Source organism: Misgurnus anguillicaudatus, chromosome 15, assembly GCF_027580225.2.
Source record: "Misgurnus anguillicaudatus chromosome 15, ASM2758022v2, whole genome shotgun sequence".
NCBI lineage: Eukaryota > Metazoa > Chordata > Actinopteri > Cypriniformes > Cobitidae > Misgurnus > Misgurnus anguillicaudatus.
The window spans coordinates 1,881,579-1,903,884 of NC_073351.2; the positions used below are offsets into that span (position 1 = coordinate 1,881,579).

The window sequence follows — 22,306 nt, forward strand, 5'->3', positions numbered from 1 at the left end:
CTCAACAGTCAGACATATGATACTGGAAACATGTTTCATTGATAGCGTTTTATGTCTTTCAAACTTTAATATACCTTAAATTTGAGTGCCATATACCTACTGATACTTACATGCCACAACATTCAAGTTATAGTGTAAAAAAACTTTGACTTGAAATAATCGGTCTAAGACAGGCTGTTATAATGAAACTTGTATTTAATTTCTTTTGCGAGTTTGAAGTCATCCACAGAGGAACAACCAACACACACGCACGCACGCACGCACACACATAAGCTTTTCTTGCGTTAAAGACTCTTTAAATAAAATGCATCATCAATTGAATGTATTTTATCTACATGGCAAATTTCCACGTACAATTATAACATTACGTCAACTTAAAAAGAGTTAGGTTGCATCTAAGAAACATGACTAGATATATTATTGTAATAATATTATGTGGTTATTTGCCACGTGATTAAAATACATTCAACCAATGGGCCATTTTTTGAGTGTAGTTTTTCTATTTATAGACATTATTTATCAAAATAAATAAATAAACACAAAACTAATCTCTTTAGCTCTATGAATTTCAAGATAAGATAAGATGAATTTCAAGATAAGAACAAACCGGATTTTTTAGACACCCTATGGAAGCTGGGGTTATGAAATTGCAAAAGTACAAGATGGTTTTGCTGCTAAAGGATAGTGTTATTTAGAAAGCACATTAGATTAATAATCATTTAATCTTCACTAGGTTCTTCTTTTTGACCTGTCCCGTCCGTGGCCCCACTCCTGACACATTCAACACGCATGGTGCTGCCATGAACAGAGAGTTTTTGTAGTGCTCTGAGCGCGTGTTCTGCTCTCGTGCTATCAGCGTAATGTAGAAAGGCTCTATGCTGCGCACCCTGCCAGATGATTCTCAAAGGCACAGCTTCATGTTCTCTGAGCAGCGTCTTTAGCTCACTCACACGTAACCTTGAGGGAATGTCGCCTAGGTATATGGTGCTGACGGGACTCTTAGGGAACACACTCTTAAACCTACCACGCTGGTCACCTTTAGAAACCAAATGCCCATGCTGCCAATGAGATTCCCGCTTTAGCTCACGTTGGATATTACTCTGGCAGCTCTCTTGGGAGCTTTCATTCTCGTCTTCTCCAGCAGGGGGTGTTTTTAAAGTCACATCCTTTTCTGCTTCTTGCTGTATTGATCTTAGCTTCTTTAAAATAGGTATTTTCTTCAGCACCTCTGTGTCCAACTGAAAGAGAAAAAGTGAAGTTCTAATACAAGCATTGGTCAGCAGATTAGAGCTTAGCTGGAAGAAAGTTACAAGCAGCACACTGACAATAATGTGAGATGAAACATATTTGATCACTCAATTTTTTTAAATGTAAAGAAAACTAAAACAACAGGGTGTCGGGAATACAAAATAAATTTGAGATCAAAGAAGAATTGTGTCATTGTCATAATTCTGAAATTGGAATTGCAATTTTTTTACTTGCCTCAGACTTTAGACTAGTAAATTCTCTGCTAAACCAACGAAATCTCATTGCAATTCGTACATATTTTACGAGGTCTAAATCGCATTGATTCCTACGACCAAATACATTTTTGGTTTTGCCCCCTTGAAGTTGGGGTTAGGAGTGGGGTTTCGTTATTGTTTTTTTACTGTACTGTGCAAAAGTCCTAGGCCACTATTTAGTGTGACATCATTTGGCACGAAACACATCTTGAGCTTTTTTGAGGAGACTGAAGTGCTGAAGTCATTCGATTAGAATTAGAAATTAGGATTTAATTTCATTTCCTGCAGCTGCCTGCTATTGCTCAAGTGGAGGGGGAGTTTACCTACACTTCGGCTTATACTTTTATACTGTTTTTAATTCTACATACAAAATCTAATGGTAGCATGGTGGCCTAAGACTTTTGCACAGTACTGTTTGACAGTGAATTCATACGAATTAGCCAAATCGTAAAATATGTACGAATTCTCTTGAGATCAGGCTAAACAGCTTATTATTATCCTTTTGCAAAACCCATGCTAGTTGACTTGGGAGTCAAACAAACAAGTTGCACTGCAAAAAAAATATATGTGCTGCCTTAATTTTTAAGTACAAAACTGGCTTAACAAGTCTTTTCAACTCATTTTAAATTCTGGTCAGTAATAAGTTGTGGAGACCTATGAACAATTTAAGTATTTGTTCCAAGTTCTCCCACTTAGAAATCATGGAGGGGTCTGAAAGTGTCATCGTAGGTGCATGTCCACTGTGAGAGACATAATCTTAAAAAAATCCAGAGATCACAATGTCTGATTTTTTGACTATTTGTTTGTATGATGCAGCTGCAAATAGGTATTTGAACACCTGTCTATCAGCTAGAATTCTGACCGTCAAAGACCTGTTAGTCTGCCTTTAAAATGTCCACCTCCACTCCATTTATTATCCTACATTAGATGCACCTGTTTGAGGTCGTTAGCTGCATAAAGACACCAGTCCACCCCATACAATCAGTAAGAATCCAACTACTAACATGGTTAGAACTATTAATTCGCTACTGTAATATTTTTATTTCATTAAATTTTTTTGATTGCATACTTTTTATGTAAAATTTAAAATTATGACTTTTACTTCTACTTGAGCAATTATTTCTTTAGTTACATGTACTTTTACTTGAGTAAAGTTCAACTTAGTCATCTGCATTTTCTGGATCAGATTTGACTTGTATTGATAAGGTAGTTAAAACAATATTAACTCCTGTCAGTATTGCATTGGGAGTAATCTTCCAAACATGGTAAGGATCATCACATTTCCGGAGTGACATCAGAGGTATTCAGGCCAATCACAACATTCCGGTTAGCTGGTCAATCAAATGACACTGTGTTTTTTTAGAATGATGAGCTTTGTACAAAATCAATGCGTTTCAGGGAGGCAGGAATTAAAGGAGCAACAAACATGTACAGTACAGTATGTGGAAAACATAAACTTGCAAACACATTGTACTACACCAAATACACAAAATAACATTGTTTTTAGCAATGTAATAGGTGATCAAGAACCGAACATACACAGAGATCGATTGTACTGTATAGCTTTAACATTATAGACCATTTTGCAAGAAGTAAACAACACTGGTCCAAAAGCATTACCTGTTTCAATTTTTTAACACTACATAAAGATTTTGGGATAAAATACAACCAACAGAACACATAGAACTGAATTAAAAAGAGTAAATTCTATTTAAAAAAAATAAATTCTTGTTTTAAAATAAAATTCTTGATTAAAAATAACACAATAATGTGAGTAATTTAAGTAATTCTAAATAAACACATTATTGAGAAAAATGTAACTTATTTTTATCATGTAAAATTTACTTAAACTTGTAAAAAGGAAATGAACTTAATAATTGTGTTTTGAAACTACTTGAATTATTAAAAAAAATATAAATAACTATACTGAAAACCCTAATAAGTTGATTCAACTCAAATGATTTGAGTAAACTCATTCCCTCAATTTAATTGAGTAATGGGGTCTCCCAAAACGTGCATATTTAAGTTTACTTTTGGTGCTTATGTAGATTTGACTTAAATTGTTTAGTTCACCAAACTTTACAATTATTCAATGTACTTAAACAATAAAGTTCACTTAACTTAGTGTTAAATATACAAGTACACTTGAAATTAAGTAAACTCAACATGACAATTTAACTGAATAAAGAATTATTTTTCTTTAATCTTAAAGTTATTATTTTTGACTGTAAGCTTTGTGCACATTGCACTTAAATAAAACAATGACAACAATTTTAAGTTGAATAAACTTAATGTTTTAATTTCTTCCAATATTCCTGCACTCTTAACCCAGATTAGTTAACATTACTAGAAATTTGTGAGTAAACTTGTTGCATATAACTTTAGTTTTTATCACTTTATATTACTTTTGATGTTATAAATGGTATTATAACACAAAATTAATGACTGACTTTAAGTCAATCATTGAATAAACGTGATTCTCCACAGAAACACACAAAACATACATTGTCAGTACTGTGGAGAGAAATACAATAAAATGTTCTGAACATGGTTCATGTACGGAAACACTGATCACCTGAACGGTGACACAAAATTATAATTTAAAACAAAACAACATCAATAATATAAGAGCTTAAACCTATATGACATTTTATTAAAGGAATAGTCTACCCTTTTGCCATATTAAACTATGTTATTACCTCAACCTAGGCGAATTAATACATACCTATCTTTTTTCAATGCATGCAACTGTACAGCGCGTTGTAAATGTGTTAGCATTTAGCCTAGCCCCATTCATTCCTATTTTACCAAAAAAAGTTTTATTTTGTGGCACCATACTTACTGGTATAACTCCTCATGTAACAGTCTTTAAATAGGGAAAACACTGAAGTGTTTGGTGGCTTCCCTGTTTGGTACATGCTTTATATGGGACTGCATTTGGAGAGTAAAATTTGAAATTAAACCCTACTTTATGGGCTCTTTCTTACACCCGGCTCAATGCAGCGCAATGCGCGACGCAAGTGTCATTTGCTATTTTCCACCCTAATTTTCACGTTTAGCGCCGCGTTGTTTAAATAGCAAATGCATTTGCGCCCCCTTTTGCGCCCATGGGCTTTTTGAGGCAACTAAAATAGACTACGCCATTGACCAACAAAAACCTGGTCTAAAATCTAAAGTCAATGGCGTAATATTTTTTTTGTTATTTAAAGAGCGCATTAGTAATATGCACCTAAACGGGACGACAACGCAGGTTTGCTTAACACATACATGAATGCACAAAAACGCTTTTAAATATGAAAGATTAAAGGATTGAATGTAAAAGATTATTATTGAGTCTCCTATAAATGAGGACTAATTATGAGACATTTTTTTAAATGCTACCTCACGGATTTATTGTATATGATGACTCTGTACCTGTGGATATGGTGAGATGAGAAACATTTTTAAGTAATGCTTAAAAAATCTCGTGACGCTGTCCAAGTGCTGAAAGGAGAGCCGTCTGTAAATTCTTTATCCCCTGTTTGTTACAAATAAAGTATTTTTAGAGTACAATACTTGTAAATTATTTTTTGATGATATTGGATAGCCATACATTTAAAGCAACTATAAGCCTGCTTTTTTACTTCCATGACTAAAAGAAAACGGGTTTTAAAGGTTTTAATCCAAAAAATAACAATTTCAATACAAGTGAAAACAACACAATTATTTAACATTAATCTTAAACTGGTGATCTTCTTCCTCCGCTTAGTTTTTCAGTTTACAAAGTCCGTTATCTAAATAGGGATTAGACATAGCGCCAGCGCAACAGGCTTTTAAAGGGGATGAGAGCTGAGACTCTCATTGGTTTATTGCACGTTACGCCCAAAATACTCCCATTTCTCATTAAAAAAATTGTACCAACCCTTTTCGACCATGGGCTCGGCACACAAACCATTTTTCCCGTCGTTAAATTAGCAAAAGTGGATTTGGACACGCCCATTTAGACGTTGCGCTGTGCGCTTTAGACAATACACTTAGATCGTTAAAATAGGGCCCTATGTGTTTTTAACTAAAAAGTTAGTTAGTGTTTAATGTTCATTTATTTTTTAGATTTAGTGGATTTATGTCCACACGAAGCCGGTGCATTCCCTATCCGATAATTTTTTTCCTTGCTCTAAAAAAAGAATCCGTAAACACGAAACCACTGAAACCGTCTGAAACGTCTGAAAGCGGTGTAGTATATATGCCGGACCAGTATGGGGCGCTGTAATTCTGCCACAGATAAACACTATACACGGAGAAGAAGACTTTGAGCATGCGCATAACCAACGTATGGTGTTGTCCATTATCGATTGTTGGTCACCACAATTGCATAGAAGCAATAGATTTTGCTGTAATAAAGCTAGTAGGCTTTAGTAGCTTCTGTAGCATGAACATAATCACGTAGTCTGCCGTTATTGTTGTTGCTGTTACGTGTGACGCTTCCGACACGTGATGTGATGACGTATTCGCTTCACAAAATATACGGATTGGATGTACAGACGAAACCGCAAAGGTGTCGGTTTCAGATTTATCCACTTTAGGACCCGGTTTCAAAAAATAGTGGATTCAGTCTCCCAAAACGGCGGATCCGTGTGGATGAAACGCCAATACGATAACAAATTTATACGTATACAGTGATACGCGTCTCCGTGTGGACAGCCCATTAGAAGAGTTTCTGTTACTTCTTTGAGTTTTGTGGCTACCATCATTCAGAAGAGTGCTGTTTGTGTATAGACAATAGGTGACACAATGAAAATCATGATGTGTGTTAATTCACTCAATGAGCAATAACTGTGCCAGTACTGAGACCAGTCTCAAAATAAATATGTAAAGAAAAGAATACATTTTACGTGATTAAATCAGGAAGATCCATTCAAAAAGTAACCCTTTAAAAGTACTTAAAATGTTTTGGTAACATTATTAAACATAATATTTTTAAGTAAACATTACATATTTTTTACAGTGTAAATTAACTTTACTTAGTAAACTTAAGTCAATTCTACTTATTGTTTTAAATCAGTTTAAATCAGCTTTTCAAACTATATGTAAGGTTTTGATCCGTTTGCAACTCTTTATTGAAAGGTATTAACAACAGGCAGATGTGAGTCAGCATAAGGCAGCAAAATTCATAAACGTAAGACAGGCTGCGGGTCGAGGCAGGCAGATATCAATCATAAACGATAAACAATCCAAGGTCAGGGCAGGCGGCAAACAATCAAATATCCAAAAACATAAATAAATGGTCACAACAAGAAAAGAAACATGGGTACACAAGGAGTAAATGCTTAGAATTGCAGCACGGGGCAAGCAAGACTTTGCATGGAGTGTGCGCATAAGTCCCAGGTAAAATAGACTCGCTGATACGGAACAGGTGGAGCATAATCAGCAGGCTGCGGGGGATTATGGGAAATGGAGTTCGGGTTAGAATTCAGCCAATTGAGCTGACTGAACACTGGGGCATTGACTTAGGCCCAATCCCAATTCTACCCCTTACCCCTTCCCCTTTGTTTCGCGTGTTCACGTGAAGGGGTAGGGGTGTCTCAATTCTCTTTTGGCTGAAGGGGAAGGGGTAGGGGTAAGGGCCAGATAGCCCTTCAAACGAAGATTTTTCAGGACCACACTTCAGACGAAGGGGTATGATACATTTCCAATATGGCCCATAAATTTAAGTATTTTTGGACATTAAAAAGTAATTTAATAACAAATAATCACTTGTTTTATGTTGCCTTTAATCTTGTTTTCATGTTCTCCGAAAAAACATTTGTAAAAATCGCTATAAAAAAGTTTGCTAATGTTATTGACTTTGTGATAGTTCCACAACATATTTTTTTTAATAATTTCTTGTAATATTAAATTTTATTGTATTATTACATTGGAGCATCTATGATGTAGGAGCTAGCAACGACTTATGATGACGTGTAACGGTCTAGTAGTGGTGTCCCATTTCTTAGGGGAATATTTTCAGCCCTACCCCTTGACACTCTGTTTCAAGGGGCAAGGGGAAGGGGTAGGCGTAGGGGTAAGGGCAAGGGGGAGGGGTATAAAATAGAATTGGGATTGGGCCTTATTGTCGCAAGTGTGAAGTGTACTTAACAAACCTGAGTGCAAAAACTTAAATTTAACATTTTTTTATTGTAAATTTTACTTATTTTTTTTAGTGTAGTCCAGTTAGATTAGACAAAGCAATATTGATTCTTTGTAACAGTAGTGTGATGTTATATCTGCAGTCAGTAACATTATACCAGTTTGTTTAAAACATTTATCTACAGTTCAGCATTTGCCTCAATCCAACAGTTTTAATCCAATGCATAATTACTCATTACTATATGCCCATTATTTGTTCACCAAAAGGCCCCTATCGCGATTTCTGTTTAAAGTTCTTTTTCCAATCGCTTACATCTGCCACAGTCTTAAACCAATACAAAATGGTCTGACAATCACCTTTTCAGACGTCAATATAGTTTATTGAATTTTATAGGTGTTGTGCATGGGCCCCCCTAAATGATGTTGCTATAATTTCTCTATGCCTTTTACACTGCTGTTCATATTATTATTCCTTATGTGATGTTAAACTCCTGCTTTTATATATTTTATTCTTTATTTACGGGCCAATACCTTGAAAGATGGAAAGGCATGTCTAGTATATGAAGGCTGGTATTTGTCATATTAAATGACTTCATGATTCTTGGTTGCAGAAGAAGTATATACCATTTTATTACACGGCTCTCTGGAATGCTTGATTCTGATTGGTCAGTTGAGACATTTGCAGGTTGTTTCTTTTCAAATAATAACCGCTCCAAATTAATAACGCATAGCCGGACTACTTCCACGAGTAAAATCGCTCCGCGCCAATAAAGATCAATAAGGATTACTGTCTGTATGGCGCCATCTTGTGACAAACACTGGACAACCACGACAAGACACAGACAGCTTACTGAGACTGAACTTGACAAAATAGCAGCTACGAAGCCAACACACAAAAAAATACAGAATGGGGATTAAAACTTCTCAAAGACTGGCTAAAAGAGAAAAAATGGAGACAGACAAGTATGAAGCAGAGGATCTTAATAAGGTATTACGATCATTTTATGCTGTGCAAAGTTTCGCGGAAGGATAAAAATGTTAATTTAAAACAAATATGCCAATAAAATGTTTAAAATTCATATTCATGTCCAGTTTTTTTCTTATGTGGCAAGTAGCCCTGTAATAAGCGGGATAATGTAGAGGCAGCCGGTAGTTATTGGGAAATAAGCCCCTTCAGTGTGATACAAGACCCTCCGCTTCGCGTCGGGTCCTGATCACACTGTCGGGGCTTATTTCCCAATAACTACCGGCTGCCTCTACATTATCCCTTACTTATTACATTATAATCTATTTAGAGAACAATCAAATTTGCAAAAATACTATTATACAGTCTTGTTCAAAATAATAGCAGTACAATGTGACTAACCAGAATAATCAAGGTTTTTAGTATATTTTTATTGCTACGTGGCAAACAAGTTACCAGTAGGTTCAGTAGATTCTCAGAAAACAAACAAGACCCGGCATTCATGATGTGCACGCTCTTGGGGCTGTGCAATTGGGCAATTAGTTGAAAGGGGTGTGTTCAAAAAAATAGCAGTGTCTACCTTTGACTGTACAAACTCAAAACTATTTTGTACAAACATTTTTTTTCTGGGATTTAGCAATCCTGTGAATCCCTAAACTAATATTTAGTTGTATGACCACAGTTTTTTAAAACTGCTTGACATCTGTGTGGCATGGAGTCAACCAACTTGTGGCACCTCTCAGCCGTTATTCCACTCCATGATTCTTTAACAACATTCCACAAATCATTCACATTTCTTGGTTTTGCTTCAGAAACAGTATTTTTGATATCACCCCACAAGTTCTCAATTGGATTAAGGTCTGGAGATTGGGCTGGCCACTCCATAACATTAATTTTGTTGGTTTGGAACCAAGACTTTGCCCGTTTACTAGTGTGTTTTGGGTCATTGTCTTGTTGAAACAACCATTTCAAGGGCATGTCCTCTTCAGCATAGGGCAACATGACCTCTTCAAGTATTTTAACATATGCAAACTGATCCATGATCCCTGGTATGCGATAAATAGGCCCAACACCATAGTAGGAGAAACATGCCCATATCATGCTCCATGCTTCACTGTCTTCACTGTGTACTGTGGCTTGAATTCAGAGTTTGGGGGTCGTCTCACAAACTGCCTGTGGCCCTTGGACCCAAAAAGAACAATTTTACTCTCATCAGTCCACAAAATGTTCCTCCATTTCTCTTTAGGCCAGTTGATGTGTTCTTTGGCAAATTGTAACCTCTTCTGCACATGCCTTTTTTTTAACAGAGGGACTTTGCGGGGGATTCTTGAAAATAGATTAGCTTCACACAGACGTCTTCTAACTGTCACAGTACTTACAGGTAACTCCAGACTGTCTTTGATCATCCTGGAGGTGATCATTGGCTGAGCCTTTGCCATTCTGGTTATTCTTCCATCCATTTTGATGGTTGTCTTCCGTTTTCTTCCACGTCTCTCTGGTTTTGCTCTCCATTTTAAGGCATTGGAGATCATTTTAGCTGAACAGCCTATCATTTTTTGCACCTTTTTATAGGTTTTCCCCTCTCCAATCAACTTTTTAATCAAAGTACGCTGTTCTTCTGAACAATGTCTTGAACAACCCATTTTCCTCAGCTTTCAAATGCATGTTCAACAAGTGTTGGCTTCATCCTTAAATAGGGGCCACCTGATTCACACCTGTTTCTTCACAAAATTGATGACCTCAGTGATTGAATGCCACACTGCTATTTTTTTGAACACACCCCTTTCAACTAATTCAACTAATTGCCCAATTGCACAGCCTTAAGAGCATGCATATCATGAATGCTGGGTCTCATTTGTTTTCTGAGAATCTACTGAACCTACTGGTAACTTGTTTGCCACGTAGCAATAAAAAAAATACTAAAAACCTTGATTATTCTGGTTAGTCACATTGTACTGCTATTATTTTGAACAAGACTGTATATTAATAGTAATAATATCAGTGTCCTCCACTAATATTGGCATAAATCTGAGCAAACAAGGCTGTGCAAAATATTTTTTTAACCTAATTATATATTGCTCAAAATATAAAAAAAGCTTTCAATGAAACATTGTAAACACAACAGAGTTTTATCAAATTTTTTTTTGATAAATTAGATACTTTGATAAATATATGTGTGCCACAAATTTTGGCACTCTTAAAGGGGACATTTCACAATACTTTTTTTAAGATGTCAAATAAAAAATTGGTGTCCCCAGAGTACGTATGTGAAGTTTTAGCTTTAATTAATAATTATAGCATGTTAAAATTGCCACTTTGTAGGTGTGAACATAAATGTGCTGTGTTTGGGTGTGTCCTTTAAAATGCAAATGAGCTGATTTCTGCACTAAATTGCAGTGCCTTAATTTTGATAGTGCAGATTAAAGGCGGTATTATCCCCTGACATCACAAGAGGAGCCAAATTTCAATGACCCATTTTTTTGCATGCTTGCAGAGAATGGTTTACCAAAACCAAGTTACTGGGTTGTTGTTTTTCACATTTTCTAGGTTGATAAAAGCACCAGGGACCCAAGTTTTAGCATTTTAACATGGAAAAAGTCAGATTTACATGATATGTCCTCTTTAAATATTTTGCACTGCCAATCTGACCCTGGTGAGGTTGGAGAATAGATGGCAAGGAATCTGAGACCATTCCTGAGACCCATACAGAATCTCTTCATATCCTTCAGATTTCGAGGTCCATGCTGATGCACTCTTGAATTCACCCTACAGGTTTTCTTTGGGATTCAAGTTTGGGGACTAGAATGGCCAGAGCAATACCCTGATTTTGTGGTTTCTAAACCATTTTTGTGTTGATTTTGATGTATGTTTTGGAACATTGTCCTGCTGGAAGATCCGACCTAAATCCATTTTAAGCATCCTGGCATCAGGTGTTAATATAATATATGTTGATATTTGATAGGATACATGGCATCATGGACTCTAACAAGATTCCCAGATCATCTGGTAGAAAAACAGCCCCAAAACATTAAAGACCCACCACCATATTTAACTGTGGTACTTTTCCATATGACTACCTCTCCGTGTGGACCAAACCCACCTCTGGTGTTTATTGCCAAATAGCTCTATTTTAGATTTATCTGACCATAAAAGCTGATCCCATTTCAAATTCCAGTAGTGTCTGGCAAACTGAAGATGCTTGATCTATGGATGAGACATAATCTTTTTTCTTGAAACCTTTTCAAACAATTTGTGCTGATGTAGGTGACATCGGATTGTAGTTTTGGAGATATAAAAAAATTCTTAGATATTTGTTGGCCACTCAAACCATCCTCCTAACAGTGTGTCGGTAAGTAAAAAGTCCAAAAATGTACACAACTTTTAAAGAAATCATCACATAATGCAAATAACAGGACCGAACTAGTGTTAATTTTGTTAACGAAAATAATTTTCGTTGACATCCTTTTTTCTAAGACGAGAAGATGATGAGACAACAGTGACTAAATCGGCAAAGCATGCAATGAAGTTGATGAAAAGATGAAATATAGTTGAAAAGATAAAACAAACCAAAAATCTCTTTTACACTTTTACTTTCGTCCACATTTTTGTTACTATCGGCAGCAATTAAATGTTCATTTATTAGATGGCATGAGCAGACGTTTTTTTTTTGTTCGTGTTCAGATCATGGTAAACTAGTAGAATAGTAGTATATATAGTTTTGTGGAGGCATCAACATCATAGCATGCATACTTGTCATACTTCAAGCACGACCATGACATGACAGCAACAGGACTCTGGCAAAAGAAATGACCTGACTTTTGGGCCCTTTCTCTGTATATTAAAGTGGAAAAAAGCATGTGTCTCCTAACAGAAGGTAAGCAATGTGGATTCAAAAGCACAGGAAAAAACACAACAAACCTCAAGCGGTACATCAAGGCTAACCACAAAGATGTAGAGGTAGGTTTACAACATCTTGGTGATAAGTATGTTTATTATATGGTTTGTATTTTATAGGTAAACCAAACCAATTAATCAAATTGGCTAACAAATGATTATGATCCATAGCAGTAGACAAGTGTTCAAGTGTTAAAATTCATAATATTAATTTCTATTTTTTAAAGTTTCATATGAAATTGTTAATCAAACCATCTTACTTTACTGTGTAGCACAGGGGTGAGCATTCCAGGTCCTGGAGGGCCACTGTCCTGCAAAGTTTATCTCCAACCCCAATCAAATACACCTGACAATCCTAATCAAAGGCTGCAGGTTAACTTGAAAATGACATTCAGCTGTGTTTGATTAGGGTTGGAGCTAAACTTTGAAGGACAGTGGCCCTCCAGGACCAGGAATGGCCACCCCTGCGGTTGAGAAGCAAAATTACCTAAGAGCACCACCTGGTGTTTACATTAGAGCATTTGCATTTTTAAACGTTTTAAAAAGGCATCTCAAAAGTCTGGAGAGGGGTGCTTCCAGAACTCAAAAAGTTAGCTGAGGTGCCCTTTTTCAAAACATATTTGAAAAACAAGCAAAAAACTCCAAGGCACTCTCTTTAGGAAAGCCCTTATTACCATGTTATTATAGGGAACACCATAAGAGTGACCCATCGACCGTACAGGTCTGTGGAATTGACCATATGCCACTGTCACTAAGGAAAGGGCACAGGCAAAAACAACTGAACCAGAGAGAAAGGTTTTGGATTGATAAACTGCAGGCTACTAGATACCCAGGCCTTAATGAAGAACTTGATTTCAGTGTTTTTCTTTAATTTACTTTTTTATATTACTCTTTACTATTAATTTTGATTGTTATTTGGTTTAATTATCAAGGTAACATATAATACATACAATAAAGTACCAGTATGTGTAGTCGCAAATATTTTGTTCAATTTAATACCAAGGAGGACATCTAGTGGTTTTTCTATAATCCTACAACTCTGAATCTTGCTTTTACCAGATGGAGGTTTCTGATTGGTGGTTTGAAAGCTTATATGTCTCTTCCTGTTTTGTTATTTGTTGACTCCCTGAAGAAGGCTTGTATCCCGAAACGCGTCGGAGGTTTATAGGTTTATAAAGTGTTTTAAGGTTTAATATCACCCAGCCAAATAATAAAGGTTTTAAAAAGGCATTTTAAAATGAAAACGATCCTCATTTATACTGTCATTTTAAAAAATACCTTCGTCCACACTATACACCACCACAAACGCACACTGGGTATGCGCATAAAAGTGTAAAAACATATTACTCTAATAGCTTACCTTTAGTGTATGTATGCAGCCTAGTGGCAAAAAATTATATCCATCCTACTACATATTCATTAAATTAATAGGTTAATGATGATGTTATTAACCAAACAGAAAGGTCTTTATGATTTAAATGGAAGCATTCAAAACAGTACTAAACAAGAGAGTACAAGAGAGAGCAAAAATAACATTGTAATATAAGTCAGCAAATGCAAACTTTCATCAAACATAAAAGGTGATGCATAGCTTAAGCCTACATAATTGCTTATTGCTTTAAAGGCAGGGTAGAATCTTCTTTTGATAGACCCGCACCACACATACACAACCCAGGCAATGATGTCAGTTAGTAGACACACACCTTATTGCTGATTGGCTACAAGTGTGTTTTGGTAGTCAGCCCAACTACCTTTTCCAAACCGTTTTTCAGAAATCACGCACTCCACCTTTAATGTAGCGAGTTCCTCTTTAGCCATTTCACACTGTTATGTCTATAAAAGTTCATTGTTCAGAGTTCATATTGGTGATCTTATAGTCAATTCCTACAATATTTTCAAATAAACTATATTCGTCAACATCAAACATCAAAAGCCTTCAAGTAAATTCTCTGTTCGTGTGCGGTGTGTTCCCTCACGTGTTCTCCGCCCATGGCAAAAAAATGTGGCCGACTAAAATTAATATGACATTGATTTTTTTTACCCAGCACATCACCACAAAAGTCCTCCGCTAGCAACATTCACTGAAAAAACAACTTGTAAAATTTACTTTAAAAAATCCTTGTAACAATTTGCACAAACTTTAAGTAAAATTTACTGATCTTTTTAAGTACAACTTACCTACTAAAATCAATTAAAATATACTTAATAATGCATGAAAAACATGTATTAAATAATTAAGTAAATGGTACTTCAGATTTATTTTAATCGTCTAGGTAAGGTTTTTTTTAAAAAATTTAAGCATTACTGTCCTAAAAATATTAAATAAATTATATTTACTGTTTGTTATTTTCTTTAACATAGTTCTATGAATTATTTTTAGTGTTATAAATGGCATTATAGCACAAAATTCATGACTGACTTTAAACTTGATTTTTAACAGAAATACAGAGAAATACAATATAATGTTCCGATCAGGGTTCATGTAAAGAAACACTGATCACCTGAACGGTGACTTCACAAAATATCATTTCCAACAAAACAACATCAATAATATAAGAGCTTAAACCTTTATGACATTTTATTAACAAATATTTAAGTAGTTAAGGTTCTTATCAGTTCTTATTCTGTGATAAAGTTTAAAAAATAAAAATATTCAGGTGCAAAGGATTGTGGGTATTAGTGTTGTAGTTCTCGAGACCGGTCTCGGTCTCAAGACCACTTTTTAAAGGTCTTGGTCTCGTCTTGGAATCGACCGCATTTTTACTCGGTCTCGTCTCGGTCTCAGACAAAGAGGACTCTGAATTTTATTTCAAGACTGGTCAAGACCACAACTGATGGCACACAAAATTTCTTAGTATTTTTGTCTTGTTTTTAGTAAAAATATGATGATTTATCATACATTTATGCAGTTTATTCAGGTTTGGCATATGATGTTGGAATTGTTTAAGCATTGTTTAAGTTTCTCCCAATGACAGTTTTTCTAATTTTATTACTAAAAACACCTGCATTGTGTTAAGTGGATTGCAAGCCATGGAAAGACAGTTCAGATTAAATGGTTAAGTTGATCTCATCTCTTTATTGTTTGTTCACTTTTATTTGCTTATAGACAAAGATAAATTCCCACATATCTGCAATGCCTTTGATTATTTTATCAACTTCTCTGATGGCACGCGCGCGCACACACACACACACACACACACACACACACACACACACACACACACGAAGTGCCTAATCATATGCATATTACACATTTTATCATAAGTGTTTTAATGCAGTGACTTGCAATGGTCTTGGTCTTGACTCGGTCTCAACCCTTTAAAGTCTTGGTCTTGTCTCGGTCTCGGCCTGTCTTGGTCTTGGTCATGACTTGGTCTCGGTTTAGGTGGTCTTGACTACAACACTAGTAGGTATTCCTAACAACATGTGCAAATAAATGTAAGTTCATTTTACTTGAATTTTTTTTAGTTTATGGATTTCATATTCTTAAAGCTCCACTGTGTACTTTTTTGAGTTAATTCTTAGCAAAAACCCATGTCAAAAGTATGTGCTCATTCATGTGTAATTACTTCCACCCCACTAATCAAAGTATTCTCGTAAGTGCAGAATCTGCTATTTCAAATACATACGGTCGAGTCGCTCGACTGGCGCATCCATGTTGTGCCTCCATCTTTGAAATACATTCGCCGACGAGGGACATTCCTGAAATTCCAGCTCCGCCTTTTGCGCTTTCAGTCACTCACGCTGGCCATTAGCTGAAGCCTCCCGAGGCTGCATGTGTAGGCGGTATACGTCATCAAGACAGTCTTATTTCAGAATATTAACAATTATAAAGCTGACAATTATTCCAAGTTAATTGTAAATTGATGTAATATGCTTATGACTTGCGAATGTAAGGCTCAGTTAATTTAAATAAACCAGGCTTGATGACGTATGCAGCCCGGATATGCGACCTGCATAGACTGCATCCTTCGGATTTTACAACAGCCGCACACCGTGATGATCCCGCGATCTAATGCTTTGATTTGAGGCAGATTTGAAAGCCTGTTGAAGAACTATTCTCGAGGACATTAAAACACGTCGCCAAGGAAGCGAAACGGGGATTTAAAACGACAACGCAACAGGAAAAACATCAAGACCATGGTCAATATTGGAGTAAGTTAATGTTAGTTTACCAAGATCATGAGGCTCAAGGGACACAGAAGTTGCATACTTTCTATCTTCTCCACAGGTAATTCAGCATATTCTATGTTGTAAACTTGAAGTTTTATAGTTCCTTGGCTAACTATAGCATGGTTATGCATAACACTTTTTAGTGTAAACACGCATGTGGTTTAATGTGTTCGAACAGCCACATGCCGTCTCTCCGCCCATTTATGTAATCTGAGATACTGAGATAAATGTTTTCATCTTTTCTGACCTCTAACACAAACACACGGTGTGCAGCGCTATTTTTAGCCTTTCATTGATAAAAGCGTCTGATCTGCGCGTCTTTCGTTTCATTTTACAAGCATGTGAAAGTTGAGCGATCTTTTTTCACCAATATCAGAGAAAGCTCTTACATATACACGGACATGTAACGTTTACTTAAAACATAAGCATTGGACTCTGACATAATATTAGTTCGCGTCCATTTAAACTCGTCATTACTCCAGCTCATGATTAAATGACGGGAGAGGGACTCGTCCACAGGCCATCTCCTCAGTAATCTGGAAAGAAGCGGTCGAAAAATGGACAAAAAGAGACGGATTTAAACACCAAGTGTAAATGTAATGTGTCTCTCTCGTCCACTTGTGATCTGATCGACGAAAACACATCTTAATACCAAGTTTAACAGCCCCTAGGATATTTTTCCTCGGGTTGATAAAAAAGGAGTGTCTAAGCTACGTTTATGGTGCTTTTTGTATGTGATTTTAAGCGGACATATCATAACAATCAGAATTTTTCAATGTTAAACATAAATCTGTGTGCTTTGATGGATCACAGGCAAAGGACAAAAAATATTCATTTTTTTCATTGCTTTTGCTTTGTAGCTACTGGAAGCCATGTTAACCTTGGCATGACACGGCCGGGCCACCGTACGAGTTAAAACGCGTTTCACCGCTAGATGGGAGTAGATCCTACACAGTGGAGCTTTAAGTTAAATGAACTAAGATTTTTTGATTAAAATGTACTTAATTATTTTGGGACTATGTGCAGTGACTATAAACAGTTAAATAATTCAAGAAAATATCTAATATGACTTACTATTCCCACACAGTTCATTTTCTACATGAATTAATTGTGTATTTATCATCATTTTACTTAGGAAAATCTAGTTTTCAATAAATGTTAATATTATTATGTAGAAATTATGAGAGTTAATCTAATATATATCACTACACCAAAAAGTTCGTTTTTTCAGTGTTGGCTAAAGTATTTAAAATTAATATGACGTTGATTTTTAAAAGTCATAAAGCCACAATCAAATGTGCTGCTACATTATGCTTTGAATGTGCATGCTTATTTAATTTCTGAGCACTGAAGGACGGTTTTTGAAAAGCAAGTGATATACTTGATAATATGATTTTCCACAACAACAACAACAATATTATTGCAAACGATAATACTGCATGTTTGTTTTCAGTGCACATTTCAGATCAGTGGCGAATTCCAAATGGCATTTATCGCTCCAGATAAAGAGAAAATTGTGTTGTTTTCATTTCTCTATTAACCATCTATTAAAGGTTTCAAAAGGTTGTTACAGCCAGGAGGTGGTAGTGGGGACAAGCTCCCACTACCTAAAAAATGCTTCCTATGGCGTGCGTCTCTAATAGCCTCTGACAACCAAAGTCCAGCTCCTGGCCTTCACGTGTGGCTTGATTTCTAAGCTCGGCGGAACTGTTTCAACTAACAGGAGAAGGGTCGTAGGCGGATCACTGGCGCCTTAAAACCAGTTGCTTAGGGCAGACGGAGCTCATAAGCCTAGGAAGGCAATTCGTCTAGGGGAAGGAAAACCCTGATACTAAAACCTCCACTGCCTTGTGGCTATATCCAATCATGGAAAAGGCTATGGAAGGATATCCAGAGACAAAATCCGGAGTGGAGCCCCGTAGGCGGGTGGATGTCAAAAATGGCTTTCACCCGACAACTCCTGCAGCAAAGCTGGCCCCAAAAGTAATGTATAGCATTCCATTGGACTCTGCCAGCGAAGCCGAGAGGGGGGTCCTGTCGTTTGGGCAGCACTAGGCCTCCATATATACTTGCCCAGGTTATTTGCGCCCTGGAGAGGCCACTCCAGTCTCGCCATCTGGCGAGAGCACAACACGGAAGACAGCAGTTACGGGTTATAAGTCCCTGCTCAATTGGCGTAGAGTGGGACGCCACGGGTTGTCTTTGATGGTGGGAGGGATCTTAGTATTCCATTTGTCAACTACCGCCCGCCTCAAGCCGGGCAGCCCCCGGCCAGTTAGGTGTTGACACGCCACGGTCTGCCTGCTCCAGTGGGTGCCTGGAGATAAGAGCAGCGCTCAACAAGCTGACCGTTAACCTTGCACCAAACAAAAATAAAAAGGATAAAACGAAGATTCCAGCTCTTCGTATCGCAAGCTGGAATGTACGCACTATGCGTACTGGACTGACCAAAGACCTTCAAGCCATTGATGACACTCGCAAGACAGCAGTAATTGATCGTGAATTGCTAAGGCTAAATATCGACATAGCAGCTATGCAGGAGACGCGTCTGCCAAAAAGTGGGTCATTTAAGGAGAAAAACTATACCTTTTTCTGGCAAGGAAAAGGTGCAGAGGAATTCAGAGAATATGGGGTGGGGTTTGCCGTCAAGAACAGTCTACAAAGTATGATTGAGCCACCAACAGGTGGTACAGAGAGAACCCTTACCCTACGTCTTTCAACAGTACAAGGTGTTATAAATCTTATATGTATTTATGCACCAACACAGTTAGCCTCAACTGAGACCAAAGACCAGTTTTACGAGTTATTAGACCATATCATCAAGGGCATACCATCATCAGAACAAGTCTATCTTCTCGGGGACTTCAATGCTCGGGTTGGTGCAGACAGAGAGTCTTGGCCAAGCATCTTAGGTCATCAAGGCATAGGAAACATGAACGAAAATGGTCAGAGACTTTTAGAGCTCTGTTGCTATTACAACCTCTGCGTGACAAACACCTTTTTCCAGAACAAGGCATGTCACAAAACATCCTGGAGACATCCCAGGTCAAAACACTGGCATCAGCTAGACCTGATTATTACTAGGAAGGACTCCCTGAACAGTGTTTGTAACACCAGAGCATACCACAGCGCCGACTGCGATACTGACCACTCTCTGGTAGCCTCCAAGGTCAAACTGAAGCCCAAGAAACTTCACCATAAGAAACAGAAATTTCAACCAAAGATCGATACAAGCAAAACTGCCTACGCTGACAAAAACCAGGAGTTTATCAAGCGACTTGAAGAAACTTTGGCCAAAAGAGAAGGACTTAATGCAGAAGATCAATGGAATTTCCTTAGAAACACCATCTTTGACTCTGCACTCTTGACATATGGAAAGAAAGAACACAAGAGCACGGACTGGTTTGAGGCCAACATTATGGAATTGGAGCCAGTCATTGAAGCCAAACGGGATGCACTGATCAACTACAAGCGAAACCCCAGTCTGCAAAATATGCAAGCACTGAGAACTGCTTGCAATGAAGCAAAACGAACAGCAAGACGCTGCGCAAACAATTACTGGCTCCAACTCTCAGACAACATACAGGAAGCCTCAGACACTGGCAACATTAGGAACATGTATGAGGGGATTAAGCAGGCAACAGGCATACCAATAAGGAAAACTGTGCCCCTGAAGTCCAAAACAGGAGATGTCATCACTGACAGGGACAAGCAAATATGTCGTTGGGCTGAGCATTACTTGGAACTCTTTTCCAAAGAAAACATTGTTACCCAAGAAGCCCTCGACAGCTTTGAAAACCTGCCAGTGCTGGATGACCTGGACACTGAGCCAACTTTAGAAGATCTCAGCAAAGCCATTAACGAAATAGCCAATGGCAAGGCACCAGGTGAGGACGGCATACCACCGGAAATCATCAAGTGTGGTAAACCAGCTTTGCTGGGAACGCTGTATGATCTCTTGTGCCTCTGCTGGAGAGAAGGGATGGTGCCTCATGATATGCGAAATGCTAAGATCATTACACTCTATAAAAACAAGGGTGACCGCAGAGATTGCAATAACTACCGGGGCATCTCACTGTTGAGCGTGGTGGGCAAGGTGTTTGCTAGAGTGATCTTAAAACGACTGCAAGTCCTTGCTGACCGCATCTATCCAGAGTCACAATGCGGATTCAGGGCTAAAAGAGGTACAGTGGACATGATATTCTCTGTGCGTCAGCTTCAAGAAAAATGTAGAGAACAGCGGATGCCACTCCTCATCGCCTTTATTGACCTCACTAAGGCGTTTGACCTAGTGAGCAGGAAGGGTCTGTTCCAGCTGATGCAGAAGATTGGTTGTCCCCCACAGTTGCTCAACATCATAGCTTCTTTTCATGATGACATGAAGGGGATAGTAAGTTGTAATGGCAAACCTTCTAAACCCTTCGACATCAAGAGTGGCGTCAAACAGGGATGTGTCCTTGCCCCAACCTTGTTTGGCATCTTCTTCTCCATGCTATTAACATTTGCCTTTAGACACTCCACAGAAGGTGTTCATCTACACACCAGGAGTGATGGAAGGTTGTTCAATCTGGCCCGCCTGAAAGCCAAGACTAAAGTCCGCTCAGTACTGATTAGAGAGATGCTGTTTGCAGACGATGCAGCCCTGGTGGCGCACACTGAAGAAGAACTACAGCAGCTGCTCAGTCAATTTTCCCATGCCTGCAAAGAGTTTGGGCTCACGATCAGCATTAAAAAGACCAATGTCATGAGCCAAAACGTCCCTTCACCACCATCAATCAAAATTGACAACAATGTGCTGGAAAACACTGATAAGTTCACGTATTTGGGCTCAACCATCACCAATCACTTGTCGCTTGATAAAGAAATAGACATGCGTATTGCAAAAGCTGCTATAATTTTGTCCAAACTCAGCAAGAAAGTGTGGGACAACAATAACATCTCATTGAATACCAAACTCAAAGTATACCAAGCATGCGTTCTCAACACATTGCTGTATAGCAGCGAAACCTGGACGACATATGCCATACAGGAAAACCGCTTGGAAAGTTTCCATCTCCGCTGCCTGCGACGAATCCTTGGTATAACCTGGGAAGACAAGATCACAAACACATCTGTCCTGAAACAGACAAATTCCCACAGCATGCACACTTTGCTCACTCAACGGCGGCTCCGATGGATAGGTCATGTGCGCCGTATGAAGGATGGCCGTATTCCCAAGGATATACTATATGGTGAACTAGCAACAGGAGACCGTCCTGTAGGCCGACCAGCACTGCGTTACAAGGATGTTTTCAAGCGTGATTTGAAAGCCACTGGTATAAACCCTGACACCTGGGAGTCACTTGCAGAAAAACGCAGTGCATGGAAAACCATAGTAAGTGATGGAATCCAAAGGGGAGAAATGAAGAGACTCCAGCAGTTGAAGGACAAAAGAAGTCGCAGGAAGGAGAGGAAATCAAGCCATGACTCCAACCTGCCATCCAGCTTTGTCTGCCTAAATTGTGGCAGAGACTGCTATGCACGAATAGGACTACTGAGCCACTCCAGATGTTGCCAACAACAAAAATAATTGACTGAAAATAAAGGCGCAGCCATTGTCTTTCGAGGCAGAAGGGGCCTACTATTAACCAAAGGGCCCAGACTGAACCTCCAAAGTTTCATTTAGGCT

At 37.9% G+C, this 22,306-nt stretch overlaps 1 protein-coding gene across 3 annotated transcripts in view; it reads right to left on the reverse strand.

Moving 5' to 3' along the window:
• Positions 1–175: 175 nt before the first annotated feature.
• Positions 176–22,306, reverse strand: part of mthfsd (methenyltetrahydrofolate synthetase domain containing) — a 47,909-nt gene continuing 25,778 nt past the window's right edge. For all 3 annotated transcript variants that reach the window (XM_055173409.2, XM_055173410.2, XM_055173408.2), the window contains one exon: positions 176–1,238. In XM_055173409.2, coding sequence (XP_055029384.2) covers positions 720–1,238 — 519 coding nt within the window. In that variant the 3' untranslated portion in view covers positions 176–719. The remainder of the gene's footprint in view (positions 1,239–22,306) is intronic.